At 36.6% G+C, this 16138-nt stretch overlaps 2 protein-coding genes across 4 annotated transcripts in view; one reads left to right on the top strand and one right to left on the bottom strand.

Moving 5' to 3' along the window:
- The window catches only part of tdrd9 (tudor domain containing 9), a 31941-nt gene extending 29842 nt beyond the window's left edge, over positions 1-2099 (top strand). The window contains exons 34-35 of the mRNA XM_007247559.4: positions 1252-1324; positions 1788-2099. Coding sequence (XP_007247621.3) covers positions 1252-1324; positions 1788-1886 — 172 coding nt within the window. The 3' untranslated portion in view covers positions 1887-2099. The remainder of the gene's footprint in view (positions 1-1251; positions 1325-1787) is intronic.
- A 1152-nt stretch (positions 2100-3251) lies between these two features.
- Positions 3252-16138, bottom strand: part of rtn1a (reticulon 1a) — a 47217-nt gene continuing 34330 nt past the window's right edge. For all 3 annotated transcript variants that reach the window (XM_007247555.4, XM_007247556.3, XM_007247557.4), the window contains 6 exons: positions 10623-10830; positions 8850-8988; positions 7323-7392; positions 6026-6072; positions 4960-5018; positions 3252-4199 (listed from right to left, as the gene is read on the bottom strand). In XM_007247555.4, coding sequence (XP_007247617.3) covers positions 4157-4199; positions 4960-5018; positions 6026-6072; positions 7323-7392; positions 8850-8988; positions 10623-10830 — 566 coding nt within the window. In that variant the 3' untranslated portion in view covers positions 3252-4156. The remainder of the gene's footprint in view (positions 4200-4959; positions 5019-6025; positions 6073-7322; positions 7393-8849; positions 8989-10622; positions 10831-16138) is intronic.

Below are 16138 nucleotides of genomic sequence, written 5' to 3'. Positions count from 1 at the left end.
GTTATTTATTCACAGCATTCACACTCTGTGTTTGTTGTGTAAAGTGTTATTGTTAATTAAGTAGGAATCCTTGTAATGACTCTCATTAACGAAACATTGACTCTCATTACCGAAACACCATTCTCTTTACCGCAACACATATTTATTTACTAATTATTTTACTGTTATAAAACAAATTCTAGTTTATAATGGTATTTGGATAAATTGTATTTCTTCATAGGTCATCTGTACTAAATAAGTAATTATACATGTAATTTTTCAGTTAAATATCCTGAAAAGACAGGACATGAATGATAATCTGTTGCGGTAATGAGACAAATCATAAAATAAAAAAAAATGGGAAACTAAATATAATATTTTCTGGGTTATATGCACATATGAGCACAACTGTTAATAATATCTATTTAAAAAGTAACAAATGTGTAACTTTTAAACCATATCTGGTCTGTGTTATCATGTTGCGGTACTGAGAATGTGTGTGCTCTGACTGACTAAAATGGTGCAAAATATGCAGAAAAAAATAATAAAAAAATAAAAAAAAGTATTTCTAAGAAGTTCAGACCCTAATCTTGCATAACAAAAATAAATTTTATATTCAAATGCCTTTTGAAAATTTTCAAGTGTGAACTCTTTTAAATCTGTTTTTCGTGAGAATCACCCAAGTTAATTTACTGATTTAATGACTGACTGAATTTAAGCAGAACAAGTTGTGTTATTTGCAGCTCAGAGGGGCACTATTTTCATCTATTTTTACATGAATTTATTGATTTTAGCTAGTAGAGAAGTTGCTGTAGGTGCTCATTTGTTCACTACCCTATTTTCATTGTACGAACCGTACAGTGCAAAACTTTAAAATGATATTTGTTGGAAATATTTGTTTGTTGGCAAGTGCATAATTTATAAGCTTACTGTGTAGTCTGTAAACTTAATATTGGTGTTTTGTGCTTTTTGTCATTTTCTAATTTAGTCTCTGATTGGTATTAAAAAGTCTTAAAACGTCTTCAATTCCATTCCCCATACCTGCAGATACTCTGAATATCACAATATTTTTGGCAATATGAAAAACATCTTGAACCTGTTATCCTGTATAAAACTTCAACACTTGTTTTGTTACAGTATCATGAAATTAATATGAAGAAATCTAAACATTCAGTAGAAATAAAACAAAATGTTGGTAAACTTTTGTCTATTTTGTAAACAGTAGACATTTAACAAAAGTCTAATTGTGTGGTGCGTGTGATTTCTCTTCAGGCTCTTTTGTAAATCTCCCTCGAGAGAGGATCGCCCTGCAGATTATTACGACAAAGCAAAGAAATGGAATCAGGTACTGCCCTTTTTTTTATAACTTTACTCACCTTCTGTTTAGTTTTTGAACAAGAGAAATCCTAACTAAGGCTTATTAAGAATGAATCTGATTTTTGTGTTCTGTAAACTCTGTGGTGTGTTCTGTAAACTGGGCCAGAAATGTATGCATCACTGTCAGACTCTGTGTGAGAAACAATTATTAATGTAGGTGTGTTCATTTTTTAAACTTGACGTGCCTTTTTTCTCCTGATGTGAAAAGTTGCTTAAATAATCAGTTGAAAATTAAATAACTGCTTTTGAAGGTAATTTTCTGTAGTGATTAGACTGTATTTTAAATAATACATACAATATCCTTGTATTTTTATGATGTGTTATTCTTATAGGATGTTGCAAAATCATGTTATCTCTATAAAAACAAAGTTGAGATTAAATATTGTTTAAACTGTATGTGTGTTTGTGTGTGTGTGTGTGTGTGGTGTTAGGTTGACCCGTCCCAGCAGATGGAGGTTGTCCAGAAGGAAAAGGACAGAGCTACTGGGCTCCTGTTTCAGCTGCATCCTGTAACTCTGCTGAACATGTGAGAGTCTGTGTTACTGTAGTTTCATGTTTCAGCCCTGATTATGGTGTTATTAATCTATTGGTTCTGTTTGGATTGGAGATTTGCAGTTAGAGACTAATCAGAACAGATTAGATTTGTTTCTGTATTGTTGCTTGTTTGAGTTGTGCTGTGGTGACAGCCTCTGCCACGAGATGGCAGTGTTTAAGTTATTTAATAAAGGATGTGTTTATCTCTCTCGGTTGTTGTTGAATAACAGCAGTAGCAGTAGTAGGTTATGATCTATGCATTTGCACATAATCAGTATGCACATGGGTGTTTATCTGAAGAAATAATGCATTATTTTTACTTCATTTTGGTGTGTGTGTGTGTGTGTGTTTGTGAATTTATTATTTTTTAGGGTAGTTTATTAGTCATGTTATGTCAGCTAGAAGCAGACACCTCTTTCTCTCTCGCAATAGTGGTGTTTTAGCAGATTTTTTTTAATAATGTGATGCACCTTAACGTCACGTTCTAGATAGTTGGGGACAGGAATTAGAGCTAGAGACTCCATGCTAGAGTGTGTTTTGGGACCTAAATGACTGGGTGTACAGGTGAAAAGTTATTTTGTTTCAGTAATTCAGTTCAAAGTGTGAAACTCGTATAGATGAATTGGACACACAATGATCTATTTTAAGCGCTTATTTATTTTATTGTTGATGATTATGGATTACAGCTAATGAAAACCCTAAAGTCAGTGTCTCAGATAATTATAATTATTATATAAGAAAAATTGGGACTTTTAGCAGTGTGGGCAGTGTGCCAAGTCCTGCTAGAAAATGAAATATGCATCTCCATAAAAGTTGTCAGCAGAGGGAAGCATGAAATGCTGTAAGATTTTCTGGGAAAACAAAACTGCACTGACTTTAGACTTGATAATAAAACACAGTGGATCAACACCAGCAGATGTTGAGACATGACTCTCCAAACCATCACTGATTGGTGGAAACGTCACACTAGACCTCAAGCAGCTTGGACTGTGTGTCTCTCTATTCTGCTCCCTTGATTTCAAAATAAAATGTAAAATTTACTGATGATCAGTGATGGTTTGGAGAGACATGCCATCTGCTGGTGTTAATCCACTGTGTTCTATCAAATCTAAAGTCAGTTATGTGTTTGTAGTTGTCCAGCAAGATTGTTTTTCTTTTTATTGTCTTCTATATCTGATTTCAGACTACATAAATATGTGCATCAATTATTTTTCTTCAAAATGATTTGTCTTAAATAGCACAAGATGTTTGCAGAAGATAGCATTAGAGATATGTATCTTCACTATGCGTGAATGCATGATTTCACATCATATAACATTTTAGCAAATTCTATTTGCAATAAAAAAAAAACACCACACACATTTAACATGACGGAACATTTATTTTTATTTTTCTCATTCGTCAATTAAATACAGAAGTGCAAATAGTTAAAGAGTCCCATTGACTTTGAAAGAACTACACTGAACATGGTACAAAGTTGGACAGGTTTTAGTCTGCCGGCTCGTCCTCGGCCTCGGAGCTAAACCTAAAGCGCCTGCATCGGCCTGCGTCAACTTCCCTAGAGTTTACAAAAGCAAAAATTACACTTACAACATTTAGTGAACACGCCTTCAAATTATTCTTGTGCTTGAAAACACAGAGGAGAAAAACAGAGAGAGTAAAATTCAATCCACGATCTGACTTATATATTAATATATGTATATGCATGTACGTGTATATACACACACCAAGAGTAAACACTCTAAACAGTGACGTGGTGGTTTAAGCAGTTAGTTTAAATGACTGGACAGGCATGATGCTTTATTCTGTGTCACATGTGCTTTTTTTTTTTCTTTTTTTCTTTTTATAGTCGCTGCGAAAAGAAAAGCAGAAAGAAAAGAGTTGTAGCAAATATTTACTTTACTCAAGACTGGACTTCATGCATTTTAATCAGAAAGAGAAAAGCAGTTCATGACTTTCAGCTCTATCTATAGCTTTAACCCCTCCCCCCTTGCCAAGTATTTGTGACCAGGTGTAGTGAATTAGCTTGTTAGCGCTGTAGCTACTAGTGCTTGGGATTTACAGTAGGTTTGCAACAGTGTGGTTTTCACTTGTGCCACTATTTTAGCTTAAATGTGAGCTTAGTTGTGTATATAAATGCAGGTGGTATTTTTGGCCCTCTATTTATGTATATTTATATATACGCTGGGGGTCAGTCAGTGCTGGGATTGGTTGTAGTTTTACTGGCTTGTAGTGTCATGTTTTCACTGGTGGTGGATGGGAGGAGTTATTCATCCTTCCTTTTGGCCCCAGGAACCTTTTCTCGTATCCTAAAAGTGCAGAGAACAGAAACAGAGCACAGTTTTTAGAACTACAGGACTGAAATAATGCAATCCCACTGCCTGGTATACCAGTTATTAGTAGTATCACTGATACTGAGCATGCAAATATAATTTCCTTTTTATTGTTTTTGTGAAGAAATTAGGAAGCATTCCAGTTACATGTTTTAACATGACACAGCAATAAATTCTCATGTAATTCTATTTCTGAATAAAACCGATTCTGATCCAGTTCTGATCCAAACAACCGTGCATCCAACAAAAACCAAAGTACAGTCCATTTTTTACACAACAGTAAAAAACATGGTAGCTCACAAAATAAGCTAATAGATTCTACTAACTATTCTAGACCTATTTTACTGTGTGCAGCATGATTTACACTATTAAACTCACTAAACCAATACAGTTTATACAGAATTTTAGCTCTTTCAAGTTGAGCTCACATATTCACATCGGCCAGGCCTAGAGGTGGGTTATCCAGATCCACAAAGATTAAAAAAATCACACCAAGAATCTTGTTTCAGATGCAGCTCACATATACACAGATCTATCCAGGCAGTTAAAATAAAATAAAATCCTGGGATGATTTATTTTTTTTTTTACTTTCTGGTCTTGGATTACCCACTTTCAGCCCGGCCCTCATGCACACTCTGCCTAAAGTTGGTTTGCACTTTAGGGTTCCTTTGATTTTTATATTTTTCAGCCATGAAGAATTCAGATTTCTCCTGTAATGTTTTTATGCAAGACTTACTTTCCCATTATGGTGTTCACTTGGGTTCTCACCAGCCCCACATACTGGTCTATCTGAGTCTGTAGAAATAGGCAAAAAAATACAAGAATTTGCTTTAGGTGACCATTTCAAGCCTTCTTTATCTCTTAGAATAAAGCACTTTGCCTTTATAAATCATGTATGAAAAATATCTTAGTTTGTATTGGTTGTGTTTTCTACCTTTTTTCATACTGCTAAACTGCTGGAGCCCAAATGGTTGGTGCTAAAGTGATGTATGCTACATGGGTGGGGCTTAACTGCTGTAGGTGGAGCTGAATGGGTTGGGCTAAATTGTTGAACATGTGGGCGGGGCTAAACTGCTGTTTGCTGAATAAGAGGGGAAAAAATCCTGCAAGCCCGATAGATGGGACTAAACTGCTGAAGGTTGAATGAGTGGGATTAAACTAATATTGGCTGAATGGGTGGGGCTAAACTGATGTAGCCTGTGCTGAGTGGGTTGTGCTAAATTGCTGTAGCCTGAATTGGGAGGAAGGTGAGCTAAATGTGTGAATCAACTCCTACAGGGTTTAGCTGAATTGGTGGCAAAATACTGCTGAATGGATAGAGTTACCATATTTTTTGCACTATAAGGTGCCTACACAGATTTTTCATTTTTACATTTCTAAAAATGTAAAGCGCTTCTGTTTGTTTACAGTAAGATTAGATTCCTGAATTTTTCCAGCACTAAGGCTGGAGCATTAGCATTAGTGGCTAACCGCTAGCGGTTAGTGGCTAATGCCGCCCAATAGTGCTACACTAAGGAACCCTGAGTGCTCCGGTAAGTCAGGGCGATATTAGCTAGCAGTTCATCCCACGTTTCTTGTTTTAACACTGTAAACGTGCTGTCTACAGTCTGGTATGCTCCTCTCAACCTACAGCAGAATAGACAGCAGAACCTACAGCAGAAAGATGATGCTCAAAATAGGTGGTAAACAAAACTAGATAGCATTTTCATATATGAGCAGATTTAGATTATTTTTACTAAACACATTATCATAAACACGTTGAGATTTTCCTGGTTTTCCGAAGTTTATTAATGAGCTTATACCTGATATTTCTCATAAACCAAAGGCATGGAGAACATGGACACCACAGCTGGAAAAAAAAACAGAGAGAGAGAGGGAGATTAGTAAATTGACGAGCAAAAGCATTTTTTTTTTATTTAATCAGAAAGTGTGAGGTCATGATGGCTTGCCTGGGAACACTGTGACCGTGTGTGTGCGCGCCTGTGTGTGTTGGTTAATTATTAACATGGCTGTAGTGTAAAGTGCTGACTGGATGGTCGACACGTTACAACAGCTGGCAGGTTTTTCACACACTTGAATTTTTCACACTGTCACCTTACAACCCCAAACGTAAATGTATTTTATTGAGATTTTAAGTAATAGACCAACACAAAGTAGCACATAATTGAGAAGTGGAATAAAAAATATCTGAAAAAATATTCATCCCCCTTTACTCTGAAACCCCTAAATCAAATCCAGTGCAATCAATTGTCTTCAGACTTCTAAAGTCACTTAATTAGGTAATAAAGTCCTGTAGTTGCGTGTAATTTAGTCTCAGTATAAATAAACCTGTTCTGTGAAGGCCTCAGTGTTTTGTTAGAAAACACTAGCGAACAAACAGTCATGAAGACCAAGGAACTTATTAGATGGGTCAGAGATAAATTTATGGACTAGTTTAAAGCAGGGTTAGGTTAACCCAAGGAGCACTGTTCAATCCATTATCCAAAAATAAAAAAAAATTTTATATAACTGCAAATTATAAAAATATGGTAGTCCCCCCAAACTGGTAGATTATGTAATGCGAGCACTGGCCAGAGAAGCAGCCAAGAGGCCCATGATCACTCTGGAGGAGCTGCAGAAATCACAGCTCAGATATGTGCATGAGTCCGCACATCTGTGTCAGCAATGGGTCTATCTTAAAGTAGCTGAATGCATTCATTAGAAGGTTATGTTAAAATTTACAACTATTTTATTATCAAAATTCCATATCATATCCATATAATGTAGATTCACTGGTGGGTTTGGATTGTAAATAAAGTTTATATATTTTTCTTGTCCTATTTTTGTCTTAAAGCAGATTAACACAGTATTTGTAGTCTCTGTAACAACTTCACTCATCGTCTTTTTACTCGCTTATTTGCTTCCTCAAGTATTAATGAAAGTGTAAGGCTTTAGATGGGAATGTGTTTAGTCGAGTGGGTCCTAACGTTTGAGTGGTTCTCTGTATTATATAGGATAACAGCACTGCAGGGATTTAGAGCTGTTTAACGACCCATAATGCAGTGTGGGGCAGTGTTGTGGTGTGAGCAGGCAGCCGTATTGTGCTTTGTGTTTTCTTACCCAGGATGAGCAGAGTCAGGCCATTAAAGAGAGCTCCTACATAGGTCAGCAGCCACATCAACACTGCAAACTAAACACACACACACACACCTTTTAATGCCTAGACACATTGCTTAGCCATAAGTAGCCACAGCTACCACCAGCATGCTAATTGTTTTGTAAATTATTTTCATAGTTTTCATTGAAAATAAGAAGAAAAAAGTGTGTGGATAATAGTTGTCTGTAACTAAAATAGATATTATTATGATCTGAATAAGATTAAATCCTGGTTTACAGAAAGAAAAGAACATCATTTTCTTCTGATTTAAAAAATTGAAAAAGTTCCAAATGCATATTTACAAAAGTGAGCCAGATTTGAATTCTGAGTTTTAAAAGAGCGCCAAATACTGATCCAGATTTCTGAAAGTAGCTCAAATTCCTAATAGCCAAACATGCCGCATTCAAACTTTTTTTATTTTATTTTTTAAAGACTGATCCAAATCCACATTGTCTTTCCATGCAATCTACGTAAAGAATCATTGTTCAATACTCTTGAAATGCTTTGCTCTGTATTGCGAGATTAAAAACCCTTTTTGGAACCAACCACATTTAAAACAGTGTAGAACCCCAAGCACCAGTGGAAATTCACACACAGAACTACTATGTTGAGCTTAAAGTGTTGTTAGCAGTGTTGGCCAGGGTTGCCAGATTGTTACATTTGCATACTGGGTACAACGTGTTTCAAATCCAACAAAATGCAAAGAAAACTGCCAAAAAAGGCAATCTTTAGCGTATCAACAATGTCACAGTTTTTTCTCCAACATTGCCTTAAATATTGTAAAAAAAACAAAATTAATGTTGAATACCTCAATTTTTAGATTTGTCCTTTTTTGGTTCTTGTAACATTATCTGATGTTATAATCCAACTTGCAAAATGGAAAAATCAGGAAAATAAAGAAAAGTTTTCTAAGTTTTTCCTAAAATTTCGATTGTGAGGGGCAGAGATGAAAAAACTAAACTAAAAAAAAAAATGTATTTATTGTACGCTGCACTACATAAAAAAAATGAGTACATCCAATTTTAGAATTCTGCATTTGCCTCAAACGGTTTAGAAAATTAAATTAATAAACATTACACTGGCCATACACAACCAACCAATTTAGCATAAACAACCAATCTGGCAACACTGGACACTGTTCATTTCTTATATTTTCCCATGTTGATCATTAATGCGAGGCTTATGTTTATAAACAGTATAAAGTAACAAATATTACTCCCTGATCAGCACAGAGCTTTATTAACATTAATTCAGAGCTTAATTTGTGTGTGTACAGGATTTTAAACAGTTAAGGTATTCTTGTGTTCGTGTGTGTGCATGCGCAACAAGAGCAGACGGTGAGGTGTCTCAGAATTATAGAATAGTGAGGTAGTGTCTGAATTAAATAGTGTCTCCCTATATAGCCCAAAACTAATGAGAGAGTATGAAGCCATTTCGGTCACAGGCTGGATGTTTAAGATGTGATGTCTGTGGGGGTCAGAAAGTCTCACCTTTATGGAGTCGACCAGGTCCTGGACGAGGAAGAGCCTGCGCAGCTCTTTCAGAGTGTAGTTCACGTACAGCTGCACTTTATCCACATACTTACTGATCTGCTCAGGAGACATAGCGATCTCCACCTCCAGATAGGCCCTGAGAAAGAGAGGGAAATGACCATCAGTTGATTGCATTGGCTTCGGGCTTCATGAATGGAAGATGTCTTGAGTTATTTGGAATTATAAAACATGCACTTTTTATGACATTTTTATCTACAGATCTAAAAATATATTTTAACAAAATGTAAAAAAAAAGTTTCTCCTTTAGGGGGAACTATTTATGTAATTGGTTTGCATAGATCTATACATCACCACTTCATTTACTGCTGCATTTACATGGCTATAAACAGTGCAAGTGGACGTCTCAAGACTGCAATGATGATTGAGCCATGCTGACATTAGCCTGCTAACCTTAGACCTGTTAACATAAACATGCTAACATTAGCATCATCGCTCCAATGTTAAACTAAAGAGCAAACATTTAACACATGCACTTGCACATAATAATCATATTATAGTTCTATTTAAAGGTTTAGGCACCCCTGTATAGGGAAAAAAAATTAACCCAAAAAAGCCCATGGTGATGAACATCACAGACCCTTTTAAAACTGTCCTTCACTTTATGAAGTCATAAAGTCACTAAATTAAAAACACTGAACATCCTGAGAGCGTCACAGCACAATGGGTCAATCTGTGTTTGTCCATCTCACCTTATTTACAGAATTCAGGAGTGCAGGAGATAATAAAAATAGATCTCCTATGTATGTTTAGCTTCTACAGCTCTGTTCCAACCATTTGAACAATTAAAATGTTTTATATTCCAGATCACTAGTTCAGACCTGATTTCTTGAAAGAAAAAAATGTAAAAAAAAAAAAAAAAAACACGTTATGAAATTGTCATTTTTGTTACACTACTCTGTATATAATTAAAATAAGAGATGTCCCAAAGTAAGAAAAAATGAATGAGAGAATGAGCTGCACACTGAATTTATTTATTTTATGCATTTCAATATTTAAATTGGGTCTGGGCTTTTAATGGTTAAAGGAACAATCGGTAATAAATGTTAGTGAGAGTGTAAAATGGCTACAGGAGTCCAGTTTCTGCCCTGCCTGCTACTGCCCGCTACTCCCCAGACATCAAGCTGATGCGGGTTGCCAGATTTAGACACAGGGGCAAGAGATGACGAGTCTTAATCTGTAGCCAGCAAATATATACATTTCAAAGTCCAAAATGGCCATCTTTACAATGCTAGTGGAGGTGTTAAATTATCCAGCTATGGTCAGCAACCTTACTGAAGCTCAGTGGTAACCTGCTTAGAAGAAAAATAGCCAGTTTGCCTGTTTCCATGGCTACAGTACCCCCTTGCGTGCTATTCTATACCTGGCCACCCTGAGTGTGAAAATGGGACTGGGGGAATGGAGGTGGGCAGGTTCAGAGGTTAAAATCAACATGTTTATGTTAAATTCGTTTACTGTTTGGGGAAGGAGATAAAGTTAATTGTGCCATTGTGTTAATTGTGTTTTACTACTTTTCAAATTAACAGTACATATGGAAACAGTACATTAACAGCATGTTTTAATGTGCAGAGGTGTGTTGCTCTATATAACATATAACTAAGTGTAAATACATATAGATATATGGATATCACTTATTTACACTGAGAACCCTAACAAACATGCAGTTTAGCACTTATTCTTGTGCACAAAGAATTCAGCCACAGTGATACTCACTTGAAAGGGTGTCCCTCGTCGGTTTTCTGCACGGCCTGCAGCACTGATTTGTAGACTCTGAAGCTGATGGTGGCTGAGAGTGTGGCCAGAGCGAGATAAGCCACCACACTGACCACGCTGAACTGCGTTAGTGAGAACAGCAGCAGCAGCACGCTGCCGAAGAGCAGACCGGACTGCCTCACATCCCGCCAGTGCAGCAGGTCCACCACTGTAGATAAAAAAAAAAAACATGCAGTCGCTGGATTAGTAAAGTTGTTTCGGTTTACACAAGTTTCGCTAAAAGCATAAGATATATTTGATTGGTTTATCTGCTAGTTCAGTCCACACTGTGTATGGAGTCGCAATTATTGAAGCATTGGTCATGGCTGACTGTATGACTGGCTAAAATACTGTTTACTGTTACATATACATATACACACACATATATATATATATATATATATATATATATATATATATATATATATGAACAAACATACAAATAAAACAACAGGCATGATCACGATTATCAAATATATATTACTGAGGAAAATTCCATTTCTGGTATGATAGATCAATAATGTTAATATCATAAAAGGCTTTTTAATTTTTTACTGAAAATGACCCACCACACAGATAATAGCTGCTCTGTGATGGTCCTGTGGGGTCCTACTCCTAACCACTGAAGGACAGGGTGAAAGGATGATAATAAAGTATGCAGAGAAACAATAGACAATGAGTGTAGTTGGTGTACTAGTCAATAGACAAGATGGTTAACCAGTTCTACCAGCTGGCCAACAGGCATAGCCTCTGGACTTAAGAAATGTTCTACAAAAAATGCTAACATGACATTTTCAGGAAGCATTAATTAGCCTCAGAGAACCAAAAAGAGCGGTACTAAAAAAGCTTCACACTATGTTCGCATTAAGGTGCTAAAATATTAGTCTACAAGTTTTATCATGAACCCTCAGAGATCCCACATGTCACGGAAGTTCAGGGAGTCTCTCAGATTTTAATGTGCTCCCTGATTCCCGCAAATTATATACAATATCCTGGACATTTTTTTTTGAGCGAGCGAGTGAGAGTGATCACACATGGGAAAGACACACATACAGGTAGTTAGAGAGTAACAAATACAGCATCCTGATTGGCCTCTCTTAATGTTTAGTAGACCAATGAGGATTCTGTGTGGGAGGAGCTTTTGTGAGAGAAAGATTGGGTGAAATAATGACAGTTTAGGGCACTGTTAGGAACAGTAACTTCTATATTACTTGTTGTGGGTTAAATTGCTGCAGAGAGAATGCTCAGATGAGTTTCATCAGGTTTCTCTTGTTCATTAACATTGCTACCATTGTCAGTTGTAGCTGGATAGGTGTTAAAGGTACTCCATCCACTCCATTAAGATTACATTATAAAGAAAGTACAGATCTAAATAAACACTATTTTTATTCCTTTAGCCAAACAAACACTATATATAATTTTATTCTTTAGGCATGTGCATGAGGGGTTTGAAGGAGAAGGTTGGGACTCGAGGCCTTAATTCTACATCCATAAAATTATTTTTTTCAGGGTGAGGTGTCTGCAACCTGATACCCCTGATAGCAAAGGACTTTGAATAAACATTAAATGTTTTGTTGCATTACATCTTTTAAGGCCGATATTGTAAAAAACAACCTTTATTTAACATTACCTTACAGGCATCAGTTAATGTTGAAATTCTGACACTGAATCAACATTCATTAGGTTTTAAATGGTTGGGGCTCTAAATATACACTCACATCAATGCTTTTAGGTGAAAGGTACTTCCCACAAATATTAATATTATTATTTATTAATTAAAATGTCCCTTTATACACTGAAAAAGCACAGTACACCCTACAGTATAGAATACAAACAATATATCGTGCAGTTAAGGTATTTACAAATTTCTTTAATTTAAGGGAAAAAAGCTACCGTTTTTTACAGACTATAAGGCGCACTGGATTCTAAGACACATTTTAAGCGACACTAGTAAAGAACAAGGGTGTTGCCTTGTTTCCCGTCTAATTCATCTAAGTCAAATGAGCACAGAGTGTTAATCTACACAGATTTCTCTCCTGAAAACTGTTTATTTAGGTGAGTAAAGTGCTTCTGTTTATTTACAGTAAGCTTAGATTTCTAATATTTTAGTGCGGTTAGCAGCAACGCTAGCCATTGTTAGCAGCAGCACAAGCCGCAGTTAGCAGCACTTAGTGCTTATAAACGCCACCTGACAGCGCTACACTGAGGAACCCTGAGTGTTCCGGTAAGCCAGAAGGGTATCAACTAAAGGTTTGTCCCACATAGCTAGTTTTAACACGGTAAACACACATACTACAGTCCAATATACTCACCTCTTAATGGCGAAAGAGCTAGCGCTGCAGTTAGCGGCTAATGCTTATACTGCTTAGTATAAATGCTGTATTGCAGCGGAGTGGCTTTACTGCTTCTTACAACCTGACTGGTAAAATTCATACATAAGGCGCACTGGATTGTAAGGCACACTGTAGATTTTTGGGCAAATTAAAGGACTATAAGTGTGCATCATAGTGCTAAAAATACAGTATTCAAACCAGTCTGGTCCTATGAGAAAGAGCAATTACCACAATTTAGTTAACAGTGACATAACTGAATGAATTAACTGTTAACTACTAGGCGTACTTGAGTAATGAATGTGAATATGTCACCTTTGGTAGTATAATGTTATTAGTTTTTGCTAGCTAGTACTGAAAATTATATCAGCGTCTGCCTCTCTCTTGTTCTCTCCAGCATCTTATTGGGACGCTGTTTTACCGATTTCAATCCAAGAATTTTTACTTAATAAACTGTCAACAGCTAAAAGAGCAGGTCAAGTGATTACTGTAGGCTTAGCTGCTCTGCATGTGTAAGGACTAAGCTTATCGGTGTAATATTAAGTATAAATGATTTTGAAGTCAGAAATTTCTAGCTTTCAGCAGTCTCCAAAATGTGTGTTTGGCTCTCAGTCAGCACCTGGCTGTGTCTCACACATGTGCCCACAGCTGTGCTAACGTTAGCAGCACCTGTGCACAGGGTTAATAACTGGACTGAGGGTGGCTAGAACGAAGGCAAAAATAGCCACTTTATCAGTGGTTTTTCAGATAAGAGCTCAAAGTGACCGACTGGCGCTCAAGAGTGGCGCTAGTATGGAACACGTATTTTTAAGTTACAATGATGAATCATCTCTCAGGTAGAGTAGTTAGCTAAGCATGCTAGCTAGTGGGGCTGTTTGTCTAATAGTACTGTTATTATAGCTGAAAACAACAGCAACAATAAGTTTATTAGAAATGATGAATTCCTTTACAGTTAGCACCATGCTAACTCATGCACTCCAAGATAACATTACTTGTTAGCACCATTACAATTACATGTAAAGCCTTTAGCAGACCATTAGCATTGGGTTCCAGTGCAAAGCTAACAAGCTCTTGGTTAAATGAAAACATTACTGATAAGCCTTACTAACAAATGTAAGAAAAGCATTCACATCATTACTCTCTATTTAGACAAATAGATACTAGGGTTTAAAATACTTTTGTAGAAGCAAAGTTTCAACTTAAGCTTCATACTTAAGTGTTAATGTACTAATGTAGTAATGTAGGAAGAAAAAATGCCATTGAGGGCAAAAGCTAAGGGCGATCCACAGGAGACGTGTGCGGGTGTGATGGATCGAATAAACCAATAGGGTGTCGGAAATGTATTCTTTATACTTCTCAGCCAAACACAATCACATTTATTGTATATGGATGGAGAGATTTATCTGGATAAGGTTATTTGATTGAACCATAGACTGTGTATAGCTGGACAGACTGGCATCGTCTCTCAAAAGTGAAGCCACCACAGGTCGGGCGCCCCCTGCTGTTCGGTTGCAGAAAGCTGTGTAACCCCACCCATCCCCATAGGTTTCAATAGCAAAACAGACAAGTTTCAATCACGTTTTTTTCTAATATACTGTAATTCTACCTCCATAATTTAAATGCAGCAGCTAGTGTAACCTCTGCTTATATTGTCAAATTTTTATATCCCCACAGAATTCGTTTTTAAAAATGTTATTCAGCTCTATTCAAAAAAGGTGTGGTTATTGAAAAAGGGTTGGTTATGGGCGGGACCAATAACAGACCGTCAGCTCCGCTCCGCTCTGCAGCCTGTGACCGCGAGGCAGCCCTCAGGGGCGGGTTTATTCAAATGAGTAGGCTGTCTCTCCACAGTCTTTCTCCCTCCTCTGGTCTCTACTGCGCAGACTCAGGTATCAGGATCGCCAACATGGCAGAAGATTTTGGCTTCATTTTCATTGAATGAATGGGAACCGCGACACGACGTCCATCTTTTTTGTCTCTGGATTGAACGAAGAGAAGCGGGAATGACAAAGAGCTGAAATGAAATAGGAGTAACGAGGCTATTTTTAAAATGTAAGGAGTAGAAAGTTCAGGTAATTGTAAATTAGTAGAAATAAAGTAAAATAGAAGTAAAAAATAATATTGTCTGAAAAATAATTATTCCACTAAAGTATAGATGACATAACATGACAGCTCTGCTTACTAATGAGTAAAATGGCACCAGCAGTGCACACCTATTGCGAATACTGGCAGCAGTATCCATAAAAAATTCACTTCAGTCATTTTTCTCAATGCCAACACTGGGTAATGGAGCACTGGGAATGCTTTCTCTGTTAAACTGCTGTATGTATAGAGTTCAGTCATAGAAAAAAGCTAGTGTTCATATAGTTCAACCAAAAGAGCTTTATCCAAAAGTGCCTGGTGATCTGAAACAGTGACTTATAATAGGTCTTAGTTCAGCTCTGGAGCTCTTTTGAGGGTGTGTACTAGACTGAGACTAAAACCAGGCTTAGCACTTAATGCTTGAGGCAGCAGCTGAAAAGGTCAAACACATTTCTTTACTGCTAAAAACAAAGCTCTGTAGACTCTCACAGCTGACCAGTTGTATCAAGGGCTGTTTATGTGGTTTGAGACTGTATAACATACTGTTATATAAAGCTTGGTAGTAATATTTACAAGAAAATAAGACTTTGCTTTGGTTAGTGTACTATTTTAATTACCTCCCTATAAGAGAAAATGGCAGCATGTCAGCTCATCAGCATCAGTGGGCCAATCAGATTGCCTGTTCTAAAGTCACGTCAGCTTACTGGCTATCTACTTGTATAGAAACATAATAAATACCGCACCTTTCTTGCTGAAGACAGGATAACTTCAGCTAACGTTAAATGCAAAGATTAAAAACTGACTATAAAATTAAAAGTAGCAGCAGTCAGAATGAGTTTGTAAGCTAACAAATGTGATTTCAGCACATCACAACAACGTAAAAAAAAATATGCAAGCTTGCAGTTTATGCTGAAAGGGGCGTTTAAGAAATCCTCCATGTCCAGAGAAAATATTCAGATTTTTAAGTGTTTTTGGCACATTTTTGTCTTCATAAGAAAATATGATTGTAAAATGTTTAATCAGTAATAATGTTTAAATAATTATATCTTGCTGAATATTCATAAG

The sequence above is a fragment of the Astyanax mexicanus genome, chromosome 7 (genome assembly GCF_023375975.1).
Source record: "Astyanax mexicanus isolate ESR-SI-001 chromosome 7, AstMex3_surface, whole genome shotgun sequence".
Taxonomy (NCBI): domain Eukaryota; kingdom Metazoa; phylum Chordata; class Actinopteri; order Characiformes; family Acestrorhamphidae; genus Astyanax; species Astyanax mexicanus.
This window is presented reverse-complemented; position numbering and strand designations above follow the sequence as displayed.